The sequence below is a fragment of the Somniosus microcephalus genome, chromosome 24, assembly GCF_052327205.1.
Source record: "Somniosus microcephalus isolate GS21.2 chromosome 24, FLI_Smic_1.0, whole genome shotgun sequence".
Taxonomy (NCBI): Eukaryota; Metazoa; Chordata; class Chondrichthyes; order Squaliformes; family Somniosidae; genus Somniosus; species Somniosus microcephalus.
Genome location: NC_141010.1, coordinates 57,973,862 through 57,999,666, shown reverse-complemented (window position 1 = coordinate 57,999,666; position 25,805 = coordinate 57,973,862). Strand labels below are relative to the sequence as shown.

Here is a 25,805-nt window from a genome sequence, read left to right as displayed (position 1 = left end):
CACTGTGCTTCCCCCCCCCCCCCCAGTGAAAGTGCAAGTCACCTCTGCCACTTCTGAGCACTGTCTATCTTTACAGAGCAGCAGAGTGATGGGGTGGGTGCAGGTTGTCCGTCTGCTCCCGCTGCTGGAGAATAAGGGGGAAGGGATCTAGAAATGGTGCAATCATTTTGCTGAATCCATGAAGCAACCCAGAGGACACCTGTTAATCACAGTGACATCGGTCCAGGTCTCACCCCTGGCCTCTGCTCTGGTTAGTACAGAGTCATTTTAATTCTTGGTGTGGGAGAGAGTGATACAGGTTCTTTTTTGGGCGGTATGCTGGACTGGGTCAGTACATCGATAGTTTATAAAAGGCTGCTGAATCTTTAAATGAAACCCGGAAACGATCTGTGACTGATGAACTGTAATATAAAATGCATAGGTCCACGCATATTAAACATTCAAGTACCAAAATATTATTCTCAACATTTATCCCATTACTGAGGCACAGTTTCAGTTGAAAAAAAATGCATTCCATCTGTGGAGCCTGCGCCTGAGAGCGCCCCTGAAATTTAGTGAAATCACACCGCAACAAGAAACACAACTGAAATCCCGCGCAATTAAATCACATGCAAGCTTTTCAAAAATTAAGCCAGTAACTGGAGAAAATGACAGAGCCATCAAGAAAACCAAAAGTTAAAATTATTGGGTATTCAACCAGTAATTATATGGGGGGGGGGGGGGATACTGCTATCTGGCCCACTGGCCCCTGTGGGGGGGGAGCACTGGCCCCTGTGGGGGGGGAGAGAGCACTGGCCCCTGTGGGGGGGGGAGCACTGGCCCCTGTGGGGGGGGGAGCACTGGCCCCTATGGGGGGGGGAGCACTGGCCCCTGTGGGGGGGGAGCACTGGCCCCTGTGGGGGGGGGGAGAGAGCACTGGCCCCTGTGGGGGGGGGAGCACTGGCCCCTGTGGAGGGGAGAGAGCACTGGCCCCTGTGGGGGGGGAGCACTGGCCCCTGTGGGGGGGAGAGAGCACTGGCCCCTGTGGGGGGGAGAGAGCACTGGCCCCTGTGGGGGGGAGAGAGCACTGGCCCCTGTGGGGGGGAGAGAGCACTGGCCCCTGTGGGGGGGGGAGAGAGCACTGGCCCCTGTGGGGGGGGGGGAGAGAGCACTGGCCCCTGTGGGGGGGGGGAGAGAGCACTGGCCCCTGTGGGGGGGGGGAGAGAGCACTGGCCCCTGTGGCGGGAAGAGAGCACTGGCCCCTGTGGGGGAGGGGGCGGAGAGCACTGGCCCCTTTGGGGGGGGGGGGGAGAGAGCACTGGCCCCTGTTTGGGGGGGGTGCGGGGGGGAGAGCACTGGCCCCTTTGGGGGGCGGAGAGCACTGGCCCCTTTGGGGGGCGGAGAGCACTGGCCCCTGTGGGGGGCGAGAGCACTGGCCCCTGTGGGGGGGCAGGACTGGCCCCTGTGGGCGGGGGGGGGAGAGCACTGGCCCCTTTGGCGGGGGAGAGCACTGGCCCCTGTGAGGGGGCAGGACTGGCCCCTGTGGGGGGGCAGCACTGGTGTCTGGGAGGGGCACTGGTGTCTGGGAGGGGGTAGCACTGGTCTCTTTGGGAGTGGGCAGCATTGGGCTCTGCGGGGGGCAGCACTGGTGTCTGAGAGGGGGCACTGCTCTCTGTAACATGGGAGTGGGGTTATGAGGCGAGGGCCTGCACATATCAGACAAGTAGAACCAAAGTCGAGTTAACTGGTAAAGTATCTGACCATACGGACGGGTTAAAGGGCCTGTGGCACCTAGTTGAAACCGTTTTCAGACCTGCTCTGCTTCTAGAAGGGACTGCTCCAAAACAATTTGATTTGAACACGGTCACGTTGGGGGCACTGCCCTGTGGGTGCGAGGAAAGTTTACAGTGTGTAGCAAGCTGTGCAAGCGATGCACCATGATTCCCATGGTTCTTACTGAAACCATTAATCGCTAAAAGATAAATCTGTCACAGCGGACATGTAGGTGGCATTCTGTCTTCACATTCCTGTTGTATAAAGCTCAGTTATAGTATCTGGCACAACCACTTCACTGTGGCAAAGCCACCCTGTTTTAAGAAGATAGATATATTATTGAGAGTATATTGTGCAGTTGCAAACTGTTCCCACTAGGGTGGGCTATCATTCCAAAGACATAGCAATGTGTAAATGAGGGAAGAATTGCTCGGGTTGCTGTGTGTCGCACACAGGTGTTAAGCGGGCCACATGCAGCTCAACATCCCAGGTAATCTAGCCCGTGAAGCCCAGGCAACTCAGTTAAAGTTTTACTTTTGTTTCTTATTCCCGGTTTGCCCAGTTTGAATTGTGTGGCCTGGAGGTTTGGAGTGGGCTGTTCTTAACAGCAAGGCGCATTAGTGCCAGAGATTAACGTGAAGAGGGGCTAATCTTTGGATGTGGCCTGGGAGGCTCCATGCACAGGTTGACACTCCTGGGAGCAATATTGTAAATCCAGTCATCAAGATGTCCTCTGGTTGGTATTTGTAACGCCTTGTGCGTATATGGTTTCTCTCAAAGTCTGACCAGAGGAGATCCTAATACTGTAACCCTTTTTACGATGTCTCTACACACAGTGACCATAGCAATCCTTCCCCCATGTTAGCAATGGCCCCTAAATTACACGCTATTTAAAGCTAATTGAGGAATCGCAGCTGCTGTGCCCCTAGTTAGAGAGAGGCGCGGTGTGAGTGCTTCACGCTGGGTTAGCTGCTTCCCCAGCAAAGGCATCGCGCTTACTTGGAGCCGCTCTCCGCCGCCTTCTGCTGCCACAGTTCCTTGTGCTGTTTGCGGCCGAAGCCCTCGTCGTAGTTCCCTTTGCTCTTGAACAACTGTTGAAAGTGAGGCTTGCAGTAAAACTCACCCTGCAATGCTGCATAGCTTCCCAGGCTGTGAGGGGACAAAAGGGAACAAGATATAAACTCCAAGACTTCAGCACCACTCAGGGCCATTTTGGTACACCAAATAATCAAAGGACTGCCCATTCTGCTTTACCTCTCTCATGTCTCCCTGTAGATTTCTCAGCACCAGGAGACATGGACAAGCGGGACCTCGCACCATTAGACTCGGCAGCAGCACTATCACTTAGGTTTAAAAGCACGAACTATCTCTGCTGCCTGGAAGTTGCTGCAGGCCACGTTATCCTGCGAACGCTTACCGTAAATGTAGTGAACGTCTCCGTCAAAACAGCAGAGAAAGGACTTTGATACAACATTCCGACAATGGCATCACTCCCAGTAACTTCCAAGCTGATGAGTTTTTAACCTGTCTCGCTCATAAATGTCACTCCGGGCCTTTCCCGATGTTTAGCTGCTCCCCTTGCCTTCCTGGGGCTGGAAGAATGGGATGGTTCAGGCACCTCGCCATCACATACCCTCTCGAAGGTGGGAGAAAGTGCAGTCTGGGTTTCACACCTCACCATGATTGAAAGACTCCAAACCATGCAGTTGAGGAATCCACACCCAACCGTAGGGTTTCTGTTTGATGGCTACAGAGGGCACGTCCCACTTACCCGAGCCCAGAGAGCTTAGGTTCAGGCTGGAAACAGCCAAGGGTTATGGGTCACAGGGGCTACTGCTGAAGCTAACCAGCTAAAACCACACAGCTTGCCAGTACAGAGCACTGATGAGTTTCCCACTGCTTGTTCAGCCAGTACCATTCCACTGTTGGCTTGGCTATCTGGAGCCAAATGCAAAGAATCCCAGCTCCAAGTGGCAGGTCTGCCACTCCAGGTCCCGTCAATGAACCAGGCTGGCTGGTTGGTCAGTTATGGCCGACTGCTGACCTGTTTGGCTCGAGTATCAGATTCTGAGTCTGCCATAGAGAGTTGACTCGGTTTCACCTGGCATGTGATTTTGGTGCCAAATTGACCCCAAAGAGATCTGCTAACTCCCGCACCCCCCCCCACAACTCCCCCCAAGGAGGATGTATACTGGTTCCTTAGACAAATGCGATTTTGAGTCCCGAACAAGCAGACAGCAACGACCAGGAACTCCATGGCATGCTATGTCAAAGGCAAATCGTGTTTAACCAACTTGATTTGAGTTTTTTTAATGAGATAACTGAAAGGGTTGTTGATGACAATGCGATTGACGTGGTGTACATGAACTTCCAAAAGGCATTTGATAAAGTGCTACATAATAAGCTTGCCAGTAAAGTTGAAGCCATGGAATAAAAGGGACAGTGGCAGCCTGGATACAAAATTGGCTAAGTGACAGGAAACAGCGAGTAGTGGTGAATGGTTGTTTTTCAGACTGGAGGAAGGTATACAGTGGTGTTCCCCAGGGTCGGTTCTAGGACCACTGCTTTTCTTGATATATATTAATGACTTGGACATGGGTGTACAGGGCACAATTTCAAAATTTGCAGAAGACACCAAAACTTGGAAGTATAGTGAACAATGAGGAGGAGAGTGATAGACTTCAGGAAGACAGACAGGCTGGTGGAATGGGCGGACACGTGGCAGATGGAATTTAACGCAGAAAAGTGTGAAGTGATACATTTTGGTAGGAAGAATGAGGAAAGGCAATATAAACTAAAGGGTACAATTCTAAAGGGGGTGCACGAACAGAGAGACCTGGGGGTATATCTGCACAAATCGTTGAAGGTGACAGGGAAGGTTGAGAAAGCGGTTTAAAAAAGCATACAGGATCCTGGGCTTCATAAATAGAGGCAGAGAGTACAAAAGCAAGGAAGTTATGATGAACCTTTATGAAACTCTGGTTCAGCCTCAACTGGAGTATTGTGTCCAATTCTGGGCACCGCACTTTAGGAAGGATGTGAAGGCCTTAGAGAGGGTGCAGAAAAGATATACAAGAATGGTTCCAGGGATGAGGGACTTCAGTTACGTGGATAGACTGGAGAAGTTGGGTTGTTCTCCTTGGAGCAGAGAAGGTTGAGAGGAGATTTGATAGAGGTGTTCAAAATCATGAGGGGTCTAGACAGAGTAGATAGAGAGAAACTGTTCCCATTGGCGGAAGGGTCAAGAACCAGAGGACACAGATTTAAGGTGATTGGCAGAAGAATCAAAGGTGATATGAGGGAAAACGTTTTTACGCAGCGAGTGGTTAGGATCTGGAATGCACTGCCTGAGAGGGCGGTGGAGACAGACTCAATCGTGGCTTTCAAAAGGGAATTGGATAAGTACCTGAAGGAAAAAAATGTGCAGGGCTACGGGGAAAGGGGGGGGGGGGACTAGCTGATGTGTTCTTGTAGAGAGATGGGCTTGATGGGCCGAATGGCTTCCTTCTGTGTTGTAACCATTCTATGATACTGTGCAATTCACCATGGATCGAGTGAGTACATTAGCACTATCCTCCTGACCACAACATGAACATGCAGACGTACTTTATCAAATGGGGGTTCTACCAGACAGAGGTGCTGAGCTCCAGCAGCAGCTGCTTGCCTCTCTGCAACCTAATCATGGTAGGCACGGACCCCCTAGATATAGGATCATGTGTTCACTTATCCAGCCTCCAGGTGATGAGTCCAAGTTACTGGAGTTTCCTCATCAGCTATCCAACGGATAGGATGAGGAAGGATCTAGAGCAGACTGTCCTCTAGGAGACTGGGATCTTTTAGGTTCAAGGGCTGAAGCCCCTCACTACACCAGCACTGTCAATAAATGCACACCTCCACCGGGCGAGCAGCAGCTGGACGATATCCCCCTCCATACTGCAAGGATGATGAGACCAATTATAATTTATATAACTCAGGATAGACTCGGGGTCAAACCTGGGACCCTCCTGGTCTGAATGGCTGAGCTACTCACTGCCTTAAACATCTGAGCTGTCGGAGGGGAGCTGAATGGCAGAGTTTAACCAGAGTTTGGTTTCGTATCTCACCTCAGTTTAGCTTTGCAATGCTTACAGCAAAAACAGGTGGCATGGAAAACCAGCTTATCAGCAACCAGCCGTTCCATGGGATACACGGTCTTATTGCAGGATGTGCAGAGCTCCTTCGACACGGTCCGTAAAAAAGCCTGGAATGAAAAGGAGAGTACACCTTGTTAGCCTGAACCTTTGGGGGAAAATGAGGCCCATCAGCAGTGACAAATTGGATTTACACTGCCACAAATTCCCACAGGAAAGTAACTAGTGGTCAATTGAAAAATCCTTATTTCTCTCCACCGACCTGAGGCATAGGGTGGAGTGCTGGAATACAAAAGGTGGCTCCGCAATCTCATGGTGGCGAATCTGCACTCGCCGGGAGTTCATCTCGGGAAACCTGAAAACATGCCAATGACGGCAGAGGTACAAGCACTCACAGGTGGAAGCCCTGGGCTGCACACTCACCACTTCTCAAGGTGGTCACCCCATCAATGCCATTCCCAGAATCACCCCGATAAAATGAGATTGCTGTTCAGTCCCAGTGCTGCACATCTCTGTTTTGTGAGATGATAGACAACGTAGAACCTAACCGGAAGAATTTTAATTCATGCCACAGACCTGTGGCTGTTGACTGGAAGGATGTTGCGTTGCAGAAGCTTACCTCACAGTCTCCCTCTTCACTCTCTGACCCATGCACCAGCTGTAGCCAAGAGTGGTGCCAGGCCTCAGCCGATAGGATGACTCTCCCCGTGACCCCCCCCCCCCCTCACTGCTGGGGTGGTGGGGGCGGGGGGGGGGTGGGTGCCTGGTCTCCAATTGACAACAATAACAACTTGTATTTATATAACGCCAATGTCCCATGGCGTTTCACAGGAGCATTAAAAAAACAACATTTGGCACCGAGCCACATAAGGAGGTATTAGGGCAGGTGAACGAAAGCTTGGTCAAAGAGGTCGGTGTTGATATAAGAAAACTATTGAGTGCTTGGTCTGAGTATAAAACAAGGCTTTAATCAACTGTTTCACAGCCATGAGATTCTAGTTACATCCTGATTACAGAAACATCCTGAGCAAGCTGGGCCCACGCCCGAGTATTTATACTTTCCTTGGACGGCGCCACCAGCTGGCCGCCCAGTGTTATGAGTCACTTCTACATGAATGGTAAGATTCATGACAGGTGTTAAGGAGCGTCTTAAAGGAGGAAAGAGAGGTTTAGGGAGGGAATTCCAGAGCTTAGGGCCTTGGCAGCTGAAGGCACGACCACCAAAGGTGGAGCGATTAAAATCGTGATTAATATGGACAACTTCCAACAAGAGTGTGGCTGGTGGAATTAAATTTGCGACATGTTGGCAGTAATGTGAATGATACTGTAGGATGGCTTCAAAGCTAGTCCGCCAAACACAAGCGAACATCAGCTGGAACAAACTGCTGTCAGTATTTAGATTAAGTATTTCACACTCGTGTGACATTCTGGGAAGTGGAGTGTACGTTACTCACATCGAACCTAGGTACTAGCAAGACAGTTCTGGCAAGACTTCATAAAAAAGCACCAGAAGAGGGCAGTCTTCCATTGTTCCTTCCTGCCTGGGATCTCATGGACTCGTGCCCTGCATTTCGCCTTACAAGGGCAGCATTGGTGTCAAGAGATTTACTAGAGTGATTCCAGGGATGAGGGAATTCAGTTGTGTGGGGAAATTGGAGAAGCTGGAGCTGTTCTCCTTACAACAGAGACGGTTAAGAGGAGATTTGATAGAGGTGTTCAAAATCATGAAGGGTTTTGATAGAGTAAATCAGGAGAAACTGGTTCCAGCGGCAGGAGGGTCGGGCACCAGAGGAGACAGATTTAAGGTGATTGGCAACAAAAAAAAGAGGCGATAATGAACACAGCAAGTCTGGAACGCGCTGCCTGAAAGGGTGGTGGAAGCAGATTCAATAACAACTTTCAAAAGCGAATTGGATAAATACTTGAAAGGAAAGATTTGCAAGGCCACGGGGACAGAGCGGGGGAATGGGACTCCACCAGTGGGCTAAATGGCCTCCTTCTGTGCTGTAAGATTCGATGATTCTAAGTAGTTTGGCTTCACTCCGATGCTGTGGTTATGGTGTAAATGGGCTTGCCGTGACACCGGAGCAAAGCAGAAACTCCCTATATAAGTAAGTCCAAACTCCACTGTGCTTCAGTCAGCTGGGACTTTGATGCCTGTTGTTTGCTTCACTAGTGTCAGCACGAAGCTGAAAGTGCTTTTCACCAACGCTAATCCTGCAGTGTAAATGAACCCATGGAATCATCCGCCGGGAATATCCTCGGGGGAATTCCCCCCCATTGGCTGCCGTCACTTCGGCAGAAACCTCGTTTACACAGGATTTCCGCCGAACGCTCACCAAAGTTACAGTGACCAATCGGGAGAACCCCCAATCCCTGAGCAAATTCCCAACGATAGATCGAAGCAGCACAGAGGCTGATCTGTCTGCGCTGGTGTTTTTCTCCTCATCAAACCCCACTCTCCTGCTCAGACCTTTAACAATCCTCATTGTCAAGCAACCACCTGATTCTCTTTTAACAGAACATAAGGACTCTGCTTCAGTAACAGTTTGTGGCAGAGAATTCCACAACCTATCCACCCTCCACGTAAATAAATCTTTTCTAACCTCCCCTTTAATTTTATTTGTGATGATCTTAAAATGTGTGTCCTCTCGTTACTGTCTTGCTGCCCAGTGGAATTAACCAATTTTTTAGCTGTTCCCCACAGTTGCACTTTCCCCTGGTTAACTCTCTCTGGTGATCCAGAGAGACGCGGTCAGAAGCTTAGCACCTAGCATTCATTACTGAAGTGATGCCACTGGGATCTCCGGTACACCGTGCAGTGGGAAGTAGGCCGTGTTTCCTGCTCTGCACGTATGGTATTCCCGATCTAAGCCATGACAGTGTGATGAGGGGGTAAGGGGAAGCATGGTATTCCCCTGGGCTGCCCTTCCACTTTCCCAACTGACCACTTATAAAGCAATACCAGTAACAGCTGGGAGCAGCCTGGCTCCTGTCCTGATGCCCAGGGAAGGTGTGTAGCAGAGAGAAATGTGGGACCCGGATAGGAAACAGTCCCCACCGCTTACAACGGGCGCATTGGTGTAAACGTGATTTGCCCGATATAAGTGGATGGTAAAACATGCATCTTTGCTACTGGTTAATGTGTTATACGCAGCGCCTCGTGATTGACGTCAGTGACTGCACGTGATGAGCACAGGTGGTGTACTCTTTTGATTGGGTACATAAACAAATTGACTGTAAATTAACAAAACTTCAAATAAAACTTAACAAATCAAATTAAAATTTGGTTGTCCGGGTTGATAACGCACTCCAGCCCCCGCGGCGCCGCACGGGTGGTGTAAGTGGTGGGAACTGTAGTTTAATTAAAAAAATAATGTTAACAGTTGGCCCGGAGTATCTGTAACACAACACAATGAAGTCACTAACCACAGGGGACTATTTAACAGGCTGTGTCCTAGCCCAGCTATGCTATGTTGTACATGCAGCATGCAGAATTTTCCTTTGTTCTGTGAGCCCATCAGAACTTTCTGTTTTCTCCCCTCTCCCCATTTTTCCTGACCCGTGCACTAACAATGGCTGAGATAAAGACTGGGTGGTCAGCACGCTCTGGGATTCGGTCAATGCCACCCTGAGCCATCCAATAGCATCTTGGTAATGGATGCCCAGTCTTCATCTCCTGACTGGCGCATCACACTTGCCTGGGGATTATTTGCCTTTTCATTTTCCCTCAGGATTTTCTGTCAATGTCACTATGACTTTCTTATTAAAGGTGTCACAACTAATTGGAATACTGGATTGCCATTCGCTATCTAGCAACCTTGGCCGGCAGTTCCTGTGTCCTTGCAGGTCCTAGAGACATAAACCAGCCGATTTCCTGGAGGATTGGAGGCTGTATCCCGCCGGTCCAGATTCCCTGGCCTGCATTTCTTCGTCACACATACAACATTTACCTTCCAACTCTCGCCTGTTAGGAGACAAGCTGAATCTCTGAGCTAAAGGGAGATGTGGGCTGAATGTAGTCTAAGATCTGGTTAATTTGTCTCCTACAATAAGACAAATTTTAAAAATGGGACCAATGGGACAGATCTACAACAAAATTCACCAGCAAATTGGAAGGAATGCGAGATACTTTTCATAACTGAACAGGGTAGATTTTCATCTTGCGACCCAGGCATAAAGCTGGCATTGTGGATCTGCCATGTGTTATAGAAACCTCCTGAGTTTCATTTCCATTGAAATCAATGAAAACCAACCTCAATGTCTCTGAAACTACTAGCCCTTCTCCTAATACGGAAAGACCAGGTCCACCGGTTTCACTAAAGCAGATGTTTTTATTACATGGAATATCCAGGACTTTTAATCAATGCTTTGGGGATTGCATTCCATGTTTGCAATGCAAACTCATGGTCTTGGGATTGACTATTCACAACTGAGAAGCATCGGTCCTTACCTCAATGTATGCACAGCAAGATCCCAGAAACAGCGAGGCGATAATTGTGTATGTGCCTTTAAGAGCCCCAGGTGTGCTGTAATGCCGGTAATTGCCACTCGGGCTATATAAGCCTGTATATTGTGTATATCCGTTAGAACCCCCCCCCAGACTTTGCTTAGTAAATACCTATGAGCCAACTCCTGTCTTCAGTGTCTTTATCAACACACGGACACTACAATAATAACCAAATATTTTGTTTTAGTGATGTTGGTTGAGGGATAAATAATGGCCAGAACCCCACTGCACTTCCTGGAATAGTGCCATGGGATGTTTTATGTCTACCCAAGTTTGCAGACGACACAAAGCTGGGTGGACGTGTGCTGTGAGGAGGATGCCGAGAAACTTCAGTATGATTTGGACAGGTTGGATGATTGGGCAGATGCATGGCAGATGCAGTATAATGTGAAATGTGAGGTTATCCACTTTGGTGGCAAAAACAGGAAGGCAGATTATTATCTGAATGGCAATAGATTGGGAGAAGGGGAAGTGCAATGAGACCTGGGTGTCCTTGTGCACCAGTCGCTGAAGGTAAGCATGCAGGTGCAGCAGGCGGTTAAGAAGGCAAATGGTATGTTGGCTTTCGTAGCGAGGGGGTTCAGGTACAGGAACAAGGATGTCTTGCTGCAGTTGTACAGGTCCTTGGTGAGACCACACCTTGAGTATTATGTGCAGTTTTGGTCACCTTATCTGAGGAAGGATGTTCTTGCCATGGAGGGAGTGCAGCAAAGATTCACCAGACTGATACCTGGGATGGCAGGAATGATGTATGAGGAGAGATTGGGTCGATTGGGCTTATACTCGCTGGAGTTCAGAAGAATGAGAGGGGATCTCATTGAAACTTATAAAATTCTAATAGGGCTAGACAGACTAGATGCAGGAAGTCTGTTCCCAATGGCGGGGGAGTCCAGAACCAGGGGTCACAGTCTAAGGATTAGGGGTAAGCCATTTAGGACAGAGATGAGGAGGAATTTCTTCACCCAGAGAGTGGTGAACCTGTGGAATTCTCTACCACAGAAGGCAGTTGAGGCCAATTCATTAAATGTATTCAAGAAGGAGTTGGATATATTTCTTAAGGCTAAAGGGATCAAGGGATATGGCGAGAAAGCAGGGACAGGGTACTGAATTTGGATGATCAGCCATGATCTCATTGAATGGCGGAGCAGGCTCGAGGGGCCGAATGGCCTACTCCTGCTCCTATCTTCTATGTTTCTATGTTACCCAAGAGGGCTGATGGGGCCTCAGTACTGCACTGGATTGTCAGCCTAGATTTTATGTTCAAGTCCAGGACTGGGACTTGAACCGATGACCTTCTGATGCAGAGCCAAGAGTGTTACCCACTAATCCATGGCTTACACCAAGCTAAGCTGGAACTTAAACCTGTTGCTGGCAAACACAGTTATGAAGCAAGAATTTAAATAACTGCCCTACACAGCCAGCCGTGACAACCTTTCCAGAAGTTAAAACCTTTGGCTGGCTCTTGGCTTCTGAAAATGCAGGGACAGTCGGACCGATGAACACACTGACTGTGCCTGGAGATGATGCATAACCTAAACACATGGTGCCCTCATTGTGCACCCACTCCATCCTACTGCCTCAGGTACCAAGATCCCCCCCACCCCCCTTAAAGCCCTCAACCTAAGAAGGCAAGAGTTAGAACAACCAGTCACCATACCCGTCCTAACATCACAGTAAATTGCAAACTGCCTCAGTACTACCCATGTCCACTGACCACAATGCTGCTATTCGACCCCTGCCAATTCAGCCTTTTACCAACTGCCATGTAGTAGCAACTAGGCACCACTTATATGTGTATACCTCGAATTATCTGTGAATTTGTCAATACTGTGCGCTCCGATATGAAGTAAGATGCATCTACACATATAAAATGTACATATGTGTGCCTGTTGGGCAGGTTCCCTGGTGTATGTGCGTGTTGGGCAGGTTCCCTGAGTGTATGCAAGTGTTGGATAGGTTCCCTGGGTATGTGAGTGTTGGGCAGGTCCCCTTGGTATGAGTGTTGGATAGGTTCCCTCAACATAAGAACGTAAGAAATAGGAGCAGGAATTGGCCCTTCGAGCCTGCTCCATCATTCAGTAAGATAATGGTTCACCTTCTACCTCATCTCCATCTTCCCACATTATCCCCATATCCCTTGATTCCCTTAATATCCAAAAGTTTATCGCTCTCTGTCTTGGATATACTCAACGACTGAGCATCCACAGCCCTCTGGCGTAGAGAATATTAAAGATTCACAGATTAAGTGAGGAAATTTCTCCTCATCTCAGTCCTAAATGGCTGACCCCTTATTCTGAGACTGTGACCCCTGGGTCTAGACTCCCCAGCCAGGGGAAATATCCTCCCAGCATCTACCCTGTCAAGCCCTGTAAGAATTTTATGTTTCAATGAGATCATCTCTCACTCTTCTAAATCCTAGGGAATATAGGCCTAGTCTATTCAATCTTTTCTCATCCCAGGAATCAGTCTAGTGAACCTTTGTTGCACTCCCTCTTAGGCAAGTATATCCTTCCTTAGGTAAGAAGTCAAAAACTGTACAAAGTACTCCAGTTGTGTTCTCACCAGGGTCCTATATAATTGCAGTAATACTTCCTTACTCTTGTACTCCAAGCCTTTTGTAATAAAGGCTAACATACCATTTGCTTTCCTAATTGCTTGCTTTCAGCGATTCGTGTACAAGAACACCCAGGTTCCTCTGAACACCCACATTTCCAATATTGCACCATTTAAAAAATATTCTGCTTTTCTATTTTTCCTACCAAAGTGGATACTTTACATTTCTCCACATTATATTCCATCTGCCATGTTCTTGCCCACTCACTTAACCTGTCAATATCCCCTTGCAGCCTCTTTGCATCCTCCTCACAGCTTACTTTCCCACCTAGCTTTGTATCATCAGCAAACTTGGATACATTCCACTCAGTCCCCTCATCTAAGTTATTGATGTAGATTGTGAATAGCTGAGGCCCAAGCACTGATCCTTGCGGTACCCCACTAGTTACAGTCTGCTAACCTGAAAATGACCCGTTTATTCCTCGGCTTTGTCGGCTTTTAGTTCCATTAATTTCTCCAGCACTATTTCTTTACTAATACTAATTCCTTTACGTTCCTCATTCTCACTAGAACCTTGGTTCCTCACTATTTCCAGAATGTTTTTTGTGTCTTCTTCCATGAAGACAGATACAAAGTATTTGTACAATGACTCTGCCATTTCCTTATTTCCCATTATAATTTTTCCTGTCTCTGCCTGTAAGGGACCCACATTTACTTTCGCTAATCTCTTCCTTTTTACACACCTATAGCAGCTTTTACAATCTCTTTTGGTGTCTCTTGCTAGTTTACTCTCGTATTCTCTTTCCTCTCTCTATTCATTTCTTGGTCCTCCTTTGCTGAATTCTAAAATCCTCCCAATCCTCAGGCTTACTACTCTTTTTAGCAACATTTTTAGCCTCTTCCTTTAATCTGATACTCTCTTTAACTTCTCTTGTTAGCCACGGTTGGACCATTTATCCCATGGGGTTTTTATTCCTTAAGGGAATGTATTATCATCGTGAATTATGAATTATTTTTTTAATGGGTATATGAGTGTGTTGGATAGGTTCCCTGGGTTTGTAACATAACCAGATATGTGAGCTTTGCCACTCTTCCAGAAATAGCAAAAATTGTCTTCACTCTCACGTGATTTTCATATATTTTTCACTTTCTATTTCCTGTTGTTCGCATGTTCTATGTAAAAGTGCTTTTACCTTAAGTTCAAAGGTTTTAGCCAGCTTCCTTTTTGAAGGCGGCTTTCTACATTGCTGCATGCGCCCAATCTGAGAACAGTTTGTGCTGTTAGCAACACATTTTCTGAGACATCAAATAAGTCAAATATGAGCCCTCGAGGAGGAGTCCGCAGAGACTGAGAATGTGCAAGGTGGGAGGATTAAAGTTTGGGTAAAATTAAGATGGGGGCGCGGGGTGTGGGGGGGAACTAAGGTTTAAAGAGGGATTAAGCGTGGCGTGGAAGTGGAAAATAAATCATTCGAAGAGGCATGCTCATTGCAGCAATGCTGTCAAGTGATGTGCAATAGTCAGAAATCACAAAATCTAGAAAAACAGTTTTAAAACGTAGAAGTTAACAGGAAATAGAGAGGACTAGCAGTTATTCAAGATGGGGAGTAAAAACAAAGTGGGGGAAGAGTGAAGGCAGCTGGAAGGAAACAGCCACATTTTAGCCAAATAAAGTGGAGTATTTTGTGCGACTGGCACAATCTGTAGTGGGAATGGCTGTCTGACCCAAGCTCACCCACACCATAGCACAGCTTTAGACTATACCAGCATCTAACCAATGGACAATGTACAAAACCTGGCCAACAGCTCAAATTTACAGGGATTGTGCCCTTAAAGGGTTAATTTATGAGGACAGGTTGCATAAACTTGGCTTGTATTCCCTTGAGTTTAGATGGTTGAGGGGTGATCTAATCGAGGTGTTTAAAATGATGAAGGGATTCAATCGAGTAGATACAGAGAAACTATTTCCTCTGGTGGGGGAATCCAGAACAAGGGGCCATAACCTTATCATTAGAGCTCGGGCCATTTAGTAGTAAGATTAGGAAGCATTTTTTTGTCACAAAGACTAGTGGAAATCTGGGACACTTTCTCCTCAACCCCCAGGCCAAAAGGCTGTGGATACTGGGGGTCAATTGAAATTTTCGAGGCTGAGATTGACAGATTTTTGTCAGGTAAGGATAGCAAGGGAGCACAGGCAGGTAAATGGAGTTGAGATACAAATTAGCCATGATCGAATAGAATTGCATAACAGGCTCGAGGCTGATTGGCCTCCTCCTGTTCCTATGTTCTTGGGTAGGGGGACAAATATTGTTTCAGCCTTTATAAAGCTTCAAAAATGAATTTAAATACTTGTCATCCCTTGCCACGGCTGGAGGAAGAAAGGCTTGGCAAACATTAAGTGAAAGCAGAGCGATCTGGGAGGCAAGTCTACTATTCATGAAGGTTTTAACCCATTTAAATTGGCAGCTTGGCTCAGTTAGTAGCACTCTTGTCGGAGTCAGGCTGCTAAGGGTTCAAGCTCCACTATGGACTTAATCTAGGCTGACATCTCCATGCAGGACTGAGGGAGTTCTGCATTGTTGGAGATTCCATTTTTTGTACGAGATGTTAAGCTGAAGTCCTGACTCCCTGCTCGGGTGAATGTGAAAGATCCCATGGCACGACTCAAAGAAGAACAGGAGAGTCCTCCCAGTGTCCGAGTCAACATTCCTCCCTCCACCTAAACAGATTATCTTGTTATTTATCGCAATGCTGTTTGTGGGACTTCGGACTTTGCAAAGTGCAAATTGGTTGCCACATTCACCCGCAACTAATACATTGACTGTGAAGTGCCCTAGGACATCCTGAGGATATGAAAGATACTCTGTAAAATCAGGTTTCCACTCTGCCACAGCACTGAAATGGCCATAACTGAAGTCCTAAATGATATCCTCTGTGACTGTGACCATGTGAATCAGCAATCTTTGATATGGGCAATCACACCATCCTCCTGTAATGCTTTTCCACTGGTGTCCAGCTCAGTGGGACTGCCTTCACTTACTCCCATTCTTACCTACGCAACAAACTCTATACCCTCGCCACCAATTCCATCTCCCTCCCGGCCACTGTCTCAGGCTGAACCAGACAGTTGGTAATCTCAGCTATCAACCCCACAGACACTCCATCACACATACTTCCTCCTCAGGAACATTGCCCATCAACTGCTGAAACTATCATCTACGGCTTTGCCCCTCCCCCATCCTTTCTCCAGCCCTGCCAGCCGTGCCTTCAGCCAACTAGGCCCCGTGCCCTGGAAGTTCCTTCCTAAACCTCGTCGCGTCTCCACCTCATACTAAGGCCCTCACTCTAACCCGACACACTCACACACTTGCTCTAACCTGACACACTCACATACTCGCTCTAACCCGACACACTCGCTCTAACCCGACACACTCACACGCTCGCTCTAAGTTGACACACTCACTCTAACCCAACACACTCACATACTCGCTCGAACCCGACACACTCGCACACTCGCTCGCTCTAAGCTGACACACTCACTCTAACCCGACACACACACACACTCGCTCTAACCCGATACACTCACACACTTGCTCTAACCTGACACACACACACTTGCTCTAACCCGACACACTCACACACTCGCTCAAACCCGACACTCACACACTCGCTCTAACCTGACACTCACACACTTGCTCTAAACTGACACACTCGCACACTCGCTCTAACCCGACACACTTACACACTCGCTCTAACCTGACACACTCGCACACTCGCTCTAACCTGACACACTCGCTCTAACCCGACACACTTACACACTCGCTCTAAACTGACACTCGCACACTCGCTCTAACTCGACACACTCACACGCTCGCTCTAACCCCACACTCGCTCTAACATGACACAATCACACACTCGCTCTAACCTGACACACTCTCACACTCGCTCTAACCCGACACCCTCGTTCTAACCCAACACACTCGCTCTAACCTGACACACTCGCTCTAACCCGACACACTCGCTCTAACCCGACACACTCGCTCTAACCCGACACACTCACACACTCGCTTTAAGCCGACACACTCACACACTCGCTCTAACCCGACACACTCGCTCTAACCCGACACACTCACACGCTCGCTCTAACCTGACACACTCACATACTCGCTCTAACCCGACACACTCACACACTCGCTCTAACCCGACATACTCACACACTCGCTCTAACCCGACACTCGCTCTAACTCGACACACTCACACGCTCGCTCTAACCCCACACTCGCTCTAACACGACACAATCACACACTCGCTCTAACCTGACACACTCGCACACTCGCTCTAACACGACACAATCACACACTCGCTCTAACCTGACACACTCACACACTCGCTCTAACCCGACACACTCGCTGTAACCCGACACACTCGCTCTAACCCGACACACTCGCTGTAACCCGACACACTCGCTGTAAACCGACACACTCGCTGTAACCCGACACACTCGCTGTAACCCGACACACACACACACTCGCTGTAACCCGACACACTCGCTGTAACCCGACACACACACACACACACTCGCTCTAACCCGACACACTCGCTCTAACCCGACACACTCACTCTAACCCAACAGACTCACACTCGCTCTAACCCGACACTCACACACTCGCTCAAACCCGACACACTCACACACTCGCTCAAACCCGACACTCACACACTCGCTCTAACCCGACACTCACACTCGCTCTAACCCGACACACTCACTCTAACCCAACAGACTCACACACTCGCTCTAACCCGACACACTCACACACTCGCTCAAACCCGACACACTCACACACTCGCTCAAACCCGACACTCACACTCGCTCTAACCCGACACACTCACTCTAACCCAACAGACTCACACACTCGCTCTAACCCGACACACTCGCTCTAACTCGACACACTCGCTCTAACCCGACACACTCACACACTCGCTCAAACCCGACACACTCACACACTCGCTCAAACCCGACACACTCACACACTCGCTCTAACCCGACACACTCACACTCGCTCTAACCTGACACACTCGCACACTCGCTCTAACCCGACACACTCACACACTCGCTCTAACCCAACACACGCACACTCGCTCTAGCCTAACACACTTACACATGCGCTCTAACCTGACACACTCGCTCTAACCTGACACACTCACACTCGTTCTAAACTGACACACTTACACACTCGCTCTAACCTGACACACTCGCACACTCGCTCTAACCTGACACACTCGCACACTCGCTCTAACCTGACACACCCACACACTCGCTCTAACCCGACACACTTACACACTCGCTCTAACCCAACACTCGCAGTCGCTCTAACTCAACACACTCACACGCTCGCTCTAACCCCACACTCGCTCTAACACAACACAATCACACACTCGCTCTAACCTGACACACTCGCACTCGCTCTAACATGACACAATCACACACTCGCTCTAACCTGACACACTCGCACTCGCTCTAACACGACACAATCACACACTCGCTCTAACCTGACACACTCGCACACTCGCTGTAACCCGACACACTCGCTCTACCGACACACTCACTCTAGCCCGACACACTCGCAGTAACCCGACACACTCGCACACTCGCTCTAACCCGACACTCGCTCTAACCCAACACACTCATACACTCACTCTAACCTTACACACTCGCTCTAACCTGACACACTCGCACACTCGCTCTAACCTGACACACTCGCACACTCGCTCTAACCTGACACACCCACACACTCGCTCTAACCCGACACACTTACACACTCGCTCTAACCCAACACTCGCAGTCGCTCTAACTCAACACACTCACACGCTCGCTCTAACCCCACACTCGCTCTAACACAACACAATCACACACTCGCTCTAACCTGACACACTCGCACTCGCTCTAACATGACACAATCACACACTCGCTCTAACCTGACACACTCGCACTCGCTCTAACACGACACAATCACACACTCGCTCTAACCTGACACACTCGCACACTCGCTGTAACCCGACACACTCGCTCTACCGACACACTCACTCTAGCCCGACACACTCGCAGTAACCCGACACACTCGCACACTCGCTCTAACCCGACACTCGCTCTAACCCAACACACTCACACACTCACTCTAACCTGACACACTCGCTGTAACCCAACACACTCGCTCTAACTCGACACACTCACATACTCGCTGTAACCTGACACACTCGCACACTCGTCTAACCCGACACACTCACTCTAACCCGACACTCACACACTCGCTCTAACCCGACACACACACACTCGCTCTAACCCGACACACTCGCTGTAACCCGACACACTCGCACACTCGCTCTAACCCGACACTTGCTGTAACCCGACACACTCGCACACTCGCTCTAACCCGACACACTCACACACTCGCTCTAACCCGACACTCGCTCTAACTCAACACACTCGCTCTAACTCGACACACTCACACTCACTCTAACCCGACACACTCATTGTAACCCGACACATTCACACACTCGCACTAACCCGACACACTCGCTCTAACCTGACACACTCGCACACTCGCTCTAACCCGACACACTCGCTCTAACCTGACACACTCGCTCTAACCCGACACACTCGCACACTCGCTCTAACGCGACACACTCGCTCTAACCTGACACACTCGCACACTCGCTCTAACCCGACACACTCGCTCTAACCTGACACACTCACTCTAACCTGACACACTCACACACTCGCTCTAACCGAACAGTCGCTGTTACCCGACAGTCACACACACTCGCTCTAACCCGACACACTCGCACACTCGCTCTAACCCGACACACTCACACACTCGCTCTAACCCGACACATTCACACACTCGCTCTAACCCGACACATTCACACACTCGCTCTAACCCGACACATTCACACACTCGCTCTAACCCGACACACTCGCTCTAACCCGACACACTCGCTCTAACCCGACACACTCGCACACTCGCTCTAACCCGATACACTCGCTCTAACCCCACACACTCGCTCTAACCCCACACACTCGCTCTAACCCCCCACACACACTCGCTCTAACCCGACACACTCGCTGTAACCCGACACACTCGCACACTTGCTGTAACCCGACACATTCACACACTCGCTCTAACCTGACACACTCGCTCTACCGACACACTCACTCTAGCCCGACACACTCGCAGTAACCCGACACACTCGCACACTCGCTCTAACCCGACACTCGCTCTAACCCAACACACTCACACACTCACTCTAACCTGACACACTCGCTGTAACCCAACACACTCGCTCTAACTCGACACACTCACATACTCGCTGTAACCTGACACACTCGCACACTCGTCTAACCCGACACACTCACTCTAACCCGACACTCACACACTCGCTCTAACCCGACACACACACACTCGCTCTAACCCGACACACTCGCTGTAACCCGACACACTCGCACACTCGCTCTAACCCGACACTTGCTGTAACCCGACGCACTCGCACACTCGCTCTAACCCGACACACTCACACACTCGCTCTAACCCGACACTCGCTCTAACTCAACACACTCGCTCTAACTCGACACACTCACACTCACTCTAACCCGACACACTCATTGTAACCCGACACATTCACACACTCGCACTAACCCGACACACTCGCTCTAACCTGACACACTCGCACACTCGCTCTAACCCGACACACTCGCTCTAACCTGACACACTCGCTCTAACCCGACACACTCGCACACTCGCTCTAACGCGACACACTCGCTCTAACCTGACACACTCGCACACTCGCTCTAACCCGACACACTCGCTCTAACCTGACACACTCACTCTAACCTGACACACTCACACACTCGCTCTAACCGAACAGTCGCGGTTACCCGACAGTCACACACACTCGCTCTAACCCGACACACTCGCACACTCGCTCTAACCCGACACACTCACACACTCGCTCTAACCCGACACATTCACACACTCGCTCTAACCCGACACATTCACACACTCGCTCTAACCCGACACATTCACACACTCGCTCTAACCCGACACACTCGCTCTAACCCGACACACTCGCTCTAACCCGACACACTCGCACACTCGCTCTAACCCGATACACTCGCTCTAACCCCACACACTCGCTCTAACCCCACACACTCGCTCTAACCCCCCACACACACTCGCTCTAACCCGACACACTCGCTGTAACCCGACACACTCGCACACTTGCTGTAACCCGACACATTCACACACTCGCTCTAACCTGACACACTCACACACCCGCTCTAACCCGACACATTCGCACACCTGCTCTAACCCGACACACTCGCTCTAACCTGACACACTCGCACACTCGCTCTAACCTGACACACTCGCACACTCGCTCTAACCCGACACACACTCACACATTCGTTCTAACCGACACACTCACACACTCGCTCTAACCCGATACACTCGCTCTAACCCGACACACTCGCACACTCGCTCTAACACGACACATTCACACACTCGCTCTAACCTGACATACTCGCTGTAACCCGACACACTCGCACACTCGCTGTAATAGAAACATAGAAACATAGAAGATAGGAGCAGGAGTAGGCCATTCGGCCCCTCGAACCTGCTCCGCCATTCAATGCGATCATGGCTGATCATCCAAATTCAATACCCTGTCCCTGCTTTCTCCCCATATCACTTGATCCCTTAGCCTTAAGAAATATATCTAACTCCTTCTTGAATATATTTAATGAATTGGCCTCAACTGTCTTCTGTGGTAGAGAATTCCACAGGTTCACCACTCTCTGGGTGAAGAAATTCCTCCTCATCTCAGTCCTAAATGGCTTACCCCTTATCCTTAGACTGTGACCCCTGGTTCTGGACTCCCCCGCCATTGGGAACAGACTTTCTGCATCTAGTCTGTCTAGTCCTGTTAGAATTTTAAAAGTTTCAATGAGATCCCCTCTCATTCTTCTAAACTCTAGCGAATATAAGCCTAATCGATCCAATCTCTCTTCATACGTCATTCCTGCCATCCCAGGTATCAGTCTGGTGAATCTTCGCTGCACTCCCTCCATGGCAAGAACATCCTTCCTCAGATAAGGCGGCCAAAACTGCACACAATACTCAAGGTGTGGTCTCACCAAGGCCCTGTACAACTGCAGCAAGACATCCTTGCTCCTGTACGCGAATCCTCTTGCTATGAAGGCCAGCATACCATTTGCCTTCTTAACCGCCTGCTGCACCTGCATGCTTACCTTCAGCGACTGGTGCACAAGGACACCCAGGTCTCGTTGCACTTCCCCTTTTCCCAATCTATTGCCGTTCAGATAATAATCTGCCTTCCTGTTTTTGCCACCAAAGTGGATAACCTTGCATTTATCCACATTATACTGCATCTGCCATGCATCTGCCCAATCGCCCAACCTGTCCAAATCGTACTGGAGTTTCTTTGCATCCTCCTCACAGCACACACGTCCACCCAGCTTTGTGTCGTCTGCAAACTTGGAGATATTACATCTAGTTCCCTCATCTAGATCATTAATATATATTGTGAATAGCTGGGGTCCTAGCACCGATCCCTGCGGTACCCCACTAGTCACTGCCTTCCACTCAGAAAAAGACCCGTTTATTCCAACTCTTTGCTCCCTGTCTGCCAACCAGTTCTCTATCCAAGTCAGTACCTTACCTCCAATCCCATGTGCTTTAACTTTGCACGCTAATCTCTTATGCGGGACCTTAACGAAAGCCTTCTGAAAATCCAAATACACCACATCCACTGGTTCTCCCTTATCTATTCTACCAGTTACATCCTCAAAAATTCCAGCATGATTTACCTTTTGTAAATCCATGTTGACTTTGTCCGATCCTGTCACTGTTTTCCAAGTGCTCTGCTATTACATCTTTTATAATGGACTCTAGCATTTTCCCCACTACTGATGTCAGGCTTACCGGTCTGTAATTCCCTGTTTTTTCTCGACCGCCTTTTTTAAATAGTGGGGTTACATTAGCTACCCTCCAATCTATGGGATTGGACGGCACACTCGCTCTAACCCAACACACTCGCACACCCGCTCTAACCCGACACACACACACTCGCTCTAACCCGACACACTCGCTGTGACCCAACACACACACACTCGCTCTAACCCGACACACTTGCTGTGACCCAACACACACACACTCGCTCTAACCCGACACACTCGCTCTAACCCGACACACTCGCACACTCGCTCTAACCCGACACACACACACTCGCTCTAACCCGACACACTCACACACTCGCTCTAACCCGACACACTCGCACACTCGCTCTAACCCGACACACTCACACACTCGCTGTAACCCGACACACTTGCACACTCGCTGTAACCCGACACACTCACACACTCGCTGTAACCCAACACACTCGCACACTTGCTCTAACCCGACACACTCACACACTCGCTCTAACCCGACACTCGCTGTAACCCGACACACTCACACACTCGCTGTAACCCGACACACTCGCTCCACCCCGACACACTCGCACACTCGCTCTAACCCGACACACTCACACACTCGCTGTAACCCGACACACTCGCACACTCGCTGTAACCCGACACACTCACACACTCGCTGTAACCCGACACACTCGCACACTTGCTCTAACCCGACACACTCACACACTCGCTCTAACCCGACACTCGCTGTAACCCGACACACTCGCACACTCGCTGTAACCCGACACACTCGCACACTCGCTGTAACCCGACACACTCGCTCCACCCCGACACACTCGCACACTCGCTTTAACCCGACACACTCGCACACTTGCTCTAACCCGACACACTCACACACTCGCTCTAACCCGACACTCGCTGTAACCCGACACACTCGCACACTCGCTCTAACCCGACACTCGCTGTAACCCGACACACTCGCTCCATCCCGACACACTCGCACACTCGCTTTAACCCGACACACTCGCACACTCGCTGTAACCCGACACACTCGCACACTCGCTGTAACCCGACACACTCGCTCCACCCCGACACACACACACACACACACACTCGCTTTAACCCGACACACTCACACACTCGCTCTAACCCGACACACTCGCACACTCGCTGTTACCCGACACACTCGCACACTCGCTGTTACCCGACACACTCGCACACTCGCTGTTACCCGACACACTCGCACACTCGCTGTTACCCGACACACTCACACACTCGCTCTAACCCGACACACTCGCACACTCGCTGTTACCAGGGAGGGATACATACCATGTTTTTGTCTTTTCCTGAGATTCAGTTGAGGTAAGAAGCGGATATATTTGTGTAAACTTCAGTTCTCCTAATAACAGCCTCTCTGCATCTGCAACAGAAATAACAGGTCAGATTGTAGACTGGTTGTAAGTTACAGTACACAGAGTGAAGAGGAATCACAAAGTTGGTTTAACACTACTGTGGTGTATGTAACCTGTTCCACCTTAAGAGAACTTAAGCCTGTTCCACCTTAAGAGATGTACTACTTTCTCTGGCTGCTGTATACGTAATACCAGGGGTGACCACACCGGTATATAAGCACTGTGTAGTAATATTGTATTCAGTATAGTCCCTACCTCCAACCAGTAAAGACCTGTTGAATTTACTCTTGTAGTCTGTGTAGTAATTATCACTATAGCACACAGACTTAACAACTACCCCACGCAACTGTCTGCATTAACTGTCCAAAACTCAGCACTCCGATAGCATTAGGTGAACGCCAACAGCCTGCTGACTCCCACTAACCTTTAGCCTTAGTGTTTTATGAATCAGGAAGCGATGATCCAGATAACAAGCAGTGACAAGGTGTCACTATTGGTCTCGATGCCTCTGGCCAGGATTCCTGCTCCTGATCACTATCTGGTGAATCCTACTGGAAAGAGCTGATGGGAATGTTGGGTTAAGCGCAGCTGTGACGCTCCTCATACCTTCACAGAGCGCTAACCCACTGTATCCCTCTTCTTCCTAGAAATATTAATGCATTTACCATATTTGCGCTGGTTAAAAGACAGCAGCAATGGCGAAGGGGGTTCAGGGTCGAGTCTCATCCTCCACACATGCACGAGTCTCTGGGTTGCAATCAGGAGCAGGAACCCTGAGCTTTAATTTCCTTCCTCATTCCACCAGGTGCACTAGTTTCAATCACAGCTCACTTACCGTCAACTTGGCCAAGACCAGCTAACTCAGCACAGGCCAGGGAATGACCCTTGAACCATCCCACTGTTAGAATGACCCTTGAACCATGGTGTCAGAAGTTTGTGGGTTCAAGTCCCAGTCCAGGGACTCGAGCACAAAAACCTAGGCTGACGCTCCAGTGCAGTGCTGAGGGAGTGCTGCACTGTCGGAGGCGCCATCTTTCGGGTGAGACGTTAAACCGAGGCCCCGTCTGCTCTCTCAGGTGGACGTAAAAGATCCTATGGCACTATTTCGAAGAAAAGCAGGGGAGTTTGGTGTCCTGGCCAATGTTTATCCCTCAATCAACGTAAGTAAAACATTATCTGGTTCATTATCACATTGCTGTTGGTGGGAGCTTGCTGTGCGCAAATTAGCTGCTGTGTTTTCTGCATTACAACAGTGACTACACTTCAAAAAGTACTTCATTGGTTGTGAAGCACTTTGGGACGTCCAGTGGTCATGAAAGGCACTATATAAATGCAAGTCTTTTTCTTTTTTCCCCGCTCTGTATGGGTCAGTACCAGATCGCCTCCTGTCTAGATTTTTCCAATTCTTTTTTACATCATCGAGCAGTTAGGAATTCAGAGCGAGCATTTTGCGTCCTGGAAAA

The 25,805-nt window shown here is 49.3% G+C and overlaps 1 protein-coding gene across 2 annotated transcripts in view; it reads right to left on the bottom strand.

Annotated features, from left to right (window-relative positions):
• Positions 1-1,329: 1,329 nt before the first annotated feature.
• Positions 1,330-25,805, bottom strand: part of limd2 (LIM domain containing 2) — an 89,015-nt gene continuing 64,539 nt past the window's right edge. For both annotated transcript variants that reach the window (XM_085966636.1, XM_085966635.1), the window contains exons 2-5: positions 24,260-24,350; positions 5,856-5,992; positions 2,752-2,901; positions 1,330-2,066 (exon numbers count right to left, since the gene is read on the bottom strand). In XM_085966636.1, the coding sequence (XP_085822762.1) occupies positions 2,048-2,066; positions 2,752-2,901; positions 5,856-5,992; positions 24,260-24,262 (309 nt within the window). In that variant the 5' untranslated portion in view covers positions 24,263-24,350 and the 3' untranslated portion in view covers positions 1,330-2,047. The remainder of the gene's footprint in view (positions 2,067-2,751; positions 2,902-5,855; positions 5,993-24,259; positions 24,351-25,805) is intronic.